This window comes from Loxodonta africana, chromosome 7, assembly GCF_030014295.1.
Source record: "Loxodonta africana isolate mLoxAfr1 chromosome 7, mLoxAfr1.hap2, whole genome shotgun sequence".
Classification (NCBI taxonomy): domain Eukaryota; kingdom Metazoa; phylum Chordata; class Mammalia; order Proboscidea; family Elephantidae; genus Loxodonta; species Loxodonta africana.
Window position 1 is genome coordinate 26758512 of NC_087348.1, and position 5284 is coordinate 26763795.

A 5284-nucleotide genomic window follows, 5' to 3' on the forward strand; every position below is an offset into this window, starting at 1 on the left:
GGAAGGTGGGAGAGGGTTATTTACTGATTAGATAGTAGATAAGAACTACTTTAGGTGAAGGAAAAGACAACACTCAATACAGGGAAGGTCAGCTCAACTGGACTTGACCAAAAGCAAAGAAGTTTCCGGGATAAACTGAATGGTTCAAAGGTCAGTGGACCAAGGGCGGGGTTTTGGGGACTATGGTTTCAGGGGACATCTAAGTCAATTGGCAAAATGAATTCTCTTAGGAAGAGATTCTGCATCCCACTTTGAAGTGTGGCGTCTGGGGTCTTAAATGCTAACAAGCGGCCATCTAAGATGCATCAATTGGTCTCAAGCCACCTGGATCAAAGGAGAATGAAGAACACCATGGTCACAATGTAATTATGAGCCCAAGAGACAGAAAGGGCTACATGAACTAGAGGCTTACATCATCCTGAGACCAGAAGAGCTAGATGGTGCCCGGCCACAACCGATGACTGCCCTGACAGGGAGCACAACCGAGAACCCCTGAGGGAGCAGGAGAACAGTGGGATGCAGACCCCAAATTCTCATAAAAAGACCAGACTTAATCATCTGACTGAGACTAGCAGAATCCTGGCAGTCATGGTCCCCAAAGCTTCTGTTGGCCCAGGACAGGAACCATTCCAGAATACACCTCAGGAGACACGGATTGGACTAGACAATGGGTTGGAGAGAAATGCTGATGAGGAGTGAGCTCCTTTTATCAGGTAGACACTTGAGACTATGTTGGCATCTCCTGGCTAGAGGGGAGATGGGAGGGTAGAGGGGGTTAGAAACTGGCAAAATGGTCATGAAAGGAAAGACTGGAAGGAGGGAACGGGCTGACTCATTAGGGGGAGAGTAAGTGGGAGTATGTAGTAAGGTGTATATAAGTTTATATGTGAGAGACTGACTTGAGTTGTAAACTATCACTTAAAGCACAATAAACATTATTAAAAAAAAAAAAAAAAAAAAGCCAGATTGGTTGCAGAAGTATTTTGCTAGAAACTAAATAGTTACCCAAGAGAGATTTCCCCCAGAGAGGGCATGACTATTTCATATTTCATATTTAAGAGCACTTAGTGTTTGAAAGCAAGCAAAGGCTATTGCAGAACTCGAGTGACTTCCTGAAACTAAAAAAAAAAAGCATAAATTTAAAGAATATATGTTATCAGGAGCCCTGGTAGCATAGTGGTTAAGGACTCAGCTGTTAACCAAAAGGTCAGCAGTTCAAATCCACCAGCCATTTGTTGGAAACCCTATGAGGCAGATCTACTCTGACCTATAGTGTTGCTATGAGTCAGAATTGACTTCATGGCACCTAACAACAACTTATGTTAACAATACACCTAGACTGTCCTCAACAACTTTATGAAATCTTTACAGGTAAACTGTTATTTTATTGATACACTACTTTATATAAATACATTTCTAAATTTGAATTTCAAGTTTAGATACAACTAATAAAACAGAAAAAAACATGAGCTTCTGCAAAAAAACTGTATTTGAAAATGAGTTAACTATGTAAGATACACATGCAGCCCTCAAACTTCCCTAGTTATAAATTAAATAAAATTTAGATGCATGGCAAATGATAATAATAATGGTATTTGTTATTTATAATAAAATACACCTACTCTTCACTTATTGACTCTCTTAGTTTCCGAAGACTAAATTGTTATGTGAAAATTGGCATTATGCAAAAATGGAGGATTTTTTTTTCTGTTTTCAGACCATCCGTTTTTCCAATATTTTTTGTTTGTTTAGAAAATATAATCATAGAAACAATAACAGCTAAGATTTATTGATGTGCTCATTACTGTGATGGGTCCAGTTATGGGTCATTCCTATGTGGAGAAGTAAGCTTGGAGGAGACAAAGCTGGATAAAGTTGGGCTTTGTGAATGGAGGGCCCACAGCTTATCCACTTCACATTCCTCTTGTGCTGCCTCAGAGCTTCCATCATGGAGCCACCTCCACTGCTCCACTCTCAGCCCTGCGAACGCTGAGTTCAGGATTAGAAGGCTGCTCTGCCCTCTGGGCCTGGCAAGTACCCGAAGTTCAGGGCTTCTGCGAGGGTGCTGACAGCCTGGCCGCATACCTGGCCCCAGCAAGATGGACGCTTCAGGCCCAGTTTGGCTCACTTAGGGATGCTATTAAACTCACACGCATTTCTTCCGAAAAACCTCTCCGATGTCTCTTTCTTTCCTCACTTCCCAAACCACAGCAATTTTGAGCTGCAGGGCTTCAGGCTAGATAGGAGCTGAGAACCCCGAACAGGCGCCTGCTGGCTGGGTGCTGCTGGCCTATCTGCCCAGGTCAATGGCCATGAAGAAGACCGGCTAGCCCGGAAGCTGGACGGGGTGCCCTGCCATCAGGAGGGAACGGAGAGCATGAGGAAGCTGGGCCCAGCTTCCTGGAGGCTACCCGGAGACCCTCCATGAGGAAGGGGACAGTTGTGTTTTTCTCATTCACATGCTCTATCATTATGCAGGACCAGAGTAAATACTGACTGGGTTTAATCAAAGTTACATTTTTATAAATCAAAGTTAACGTTTTTATGAAGCAACATTACTACAAGGAAATGACATGAAGATGGAACATAGAATTTTTCATGGGTAAGGAGGGAAAAATGAAAATTATTGTTAGGAGTGGGTCATATTTCTTGATTACATTGAAGGTTAATTAATATTTGTCATAAACTGAATAAGAGTTATTGAACAGTATGCTGAGTTTAATTTTCTTATATTTTGTGTAAGTAATGGAAGGGATACAGAAAATAGGGTGCTGATAATGCACACATTTATTTCTCAGTAACAAAGGATTAGTTTAAGAAAATTGAGTCTTGTAAAAGGAAAGTCTTAAAACTAATTTTTAATGAATAATTAGGTAAAAAAAAGAAAAGATTAAAGAAAATTTTGACTTGAGAAAATTTGGAGTGGGATATCAACACAGAAAAACTCATGAACAATAGAAAATGACCACTCTTACTGGGGTAAAATAACCCAAACTCTTCCCTGCAAAATCAGCTCTAAATAACAGCGTAGACTTCTCAGTATCTCCAGTATCACTACAATCCAAGTTTAATAAGATATGCCAAGATTTTCTTTGGTGAATTGATTTTAATAGCATGTCAGTTCATTGCTGAACTTTCAAATCACATTCCTAGAAATGGAGCACAGTGATGGTGGAATTGATTTAAGGGACATATTATTCATGCCCCTTTCTAATTAACAAAATGAAAATGCTTTTCAAAAATGTGAATGAACTAACCATCTTGAATTTATCATATCCACAGACGGAAAGCAAATTAAAAGCAGAAGAATCTGATAATACTACAATTATGGAGTTTGTTCTTGTGGGGTTTTCTGATGTACCCAATTTACAGTGGATTCTCTTGGGGATATTTTTAGCCATATATCTGATCATTTTGTTGGGCAATAGCATCATAATACTGATAACAAGAATTGACCCCACTCTCCAGAACCCCATGTATTTTTTCCTTGGCAATTTTTCCTTCTTAGAAATACGTTATGTAACAACCACCGTCCCAAGAATGCACAGGGATATTTGGACCCAGAAAGGAAATATTCGTTTTTTGACCTGTGCTACTCAAATGTCTTTTGTTCTTATATTTGGAGGCACAGAGTGTTTGCTCCTGAGAGTGATGGCCTATGACTACTATGTGGCCATTTGTAACTCCCTGCACTATCCTGTAGTCATGAACCACAGGGTCTGTATCCAGCTGGTGGCTGGCTCCTGGATCAGTGGAATTCCAGTCGAAATTGGGCAAACATGCCAGATTTTCTCTCTGTCCTTTTGTGGGTCTAACACAATTAACCATTTCTTCTGTGACATCCCCCCAATACTCAAGCTTGCTTGTGGAAACACAATTGTGAATGAGGTGGCGGTCTATATAGTTGCTGTGGTGTTTTTCATGGTTCCATTTCCATTGATTGTTACCTCCTATGGCAAAATTATCTCAAATATCCTGAAATTGTTCTCAGCCAGAGGGAGGGCCAAAGCCTTCTCCACCTGCTCTTCTCACCTGACAGTTGTAGTCTTATTCTATGGAACAGCTGCTATCAATTTTTTACAGCCCAAGTCAAATCAATCTGAAGGCCTGGGGAAGCTGCTCTCTCTTTTCTATGCCATTTTGACACCTATGATGAATCCCATTATATATAGCCTGAGGAACAAAGACGTCATGGAGGCACTGAAGAAATTACTACCTAAGTTATTAACATGAGGCAATGACTTGAAATAATGGAAAAGAAAAATTGCTTATGTTTGTCATCTAGACACAACAGGAAAAATCATACAGTTTTATTTCTGGATTCTACAGTCCTAAATAAAGATAATTAATAGTGTGTTAACAATCTCACATTATGTCAAGGGGCATTTGTTTCATAGAATTAACTGCTTCTGTGTAATCAAACCACAAGTAAACTGAATTGCAAACATCTAATCTTGAGGATCAAGCTTTCCTCTCACTACTAGCAGGTAAGGTAAGAGGTTGTCCGAATAAGACATTGAAAGATAATCGAGTGGTTTTTTTTTTTATATTTAGGAATTAGGATCATACTCTGTCATAATTTTTTCTTGTATTTCCAATTCCTTTAGATGTTTTTGTTTCCTTTCTCTGCCCCTGTGGTTAGATTCAGCCAATGAGAAACACCAATAGTAGTTATGATGGTGGAAGCTTGGGAGAACTTGGGGTTTTCTTTGCTATTTTTCTCTGCTTTTATGCTTTGTTTCTGCTCATACCCTTAAAGACTACATAGGCTCCAGGGTGCACTGCATCTATGATCCCATCTCTCACCATTCTTCGGTAACATTACTTCCCCCCACTCCCCACCCCTTTTAGCTTCAGGCCTTGGTTTCATGATATCTAACTACAATTGCAAGATTCAGGTCTTTGGGTAATCTAACCATACCCATGTAAATAGACCTTTCATTAAAGTATTTTTATTGTAACCATCTGGAATGAATTCTGTATCCTGCCGGGCCCCCACTAGTACATCATTCTTTCATTTTATTCTTGCAAACCTCTTGGGCAGTGATTTTTTTTTCCTTTGGGAAAGAAAAACAAAATACTAACCTTTTGACACTGTAAAATGATTCAATGAAGACTAATCTTATAGAAAAATACTTGTGCAAAAAAGACTATTACAAATGTGCATATGTTGAGCAATATTTAAAACAAAAATATAGTAAAAAACAAAATTTAAAGCAAAGGGAACTGGAGATTATATTAAGACACTGGAGTACATCTATACCATAAAACTCTTTGTTGTTCG

The 5284-nt window shown here is 39.3% G+C and overlaps 1 protein-coding gene across 1 annotated transcript; it reads left to right on the forward strand.

Annotated features, from left to right (window-relative positions):
* Positions 1 to 2969: 2969 nt before the first annotated feature.
* LOC100672002 (olfactory receptor 10AG1-like) lies at positions 2970 to 4233 on the forward strand. Its single transcript, XM_064289077.1, has one exon. It carries the CDS (start codon positions 3223 to 3225, stop codon positions 4231 to 4233), a length of 1011 nt encoding a protein of 336 aa, XP_064145147.1. The 5' UTR covers positions 2970 to 3222.
* Positions 4234 to 5284: the final 1051 nt, after the last annotated feature.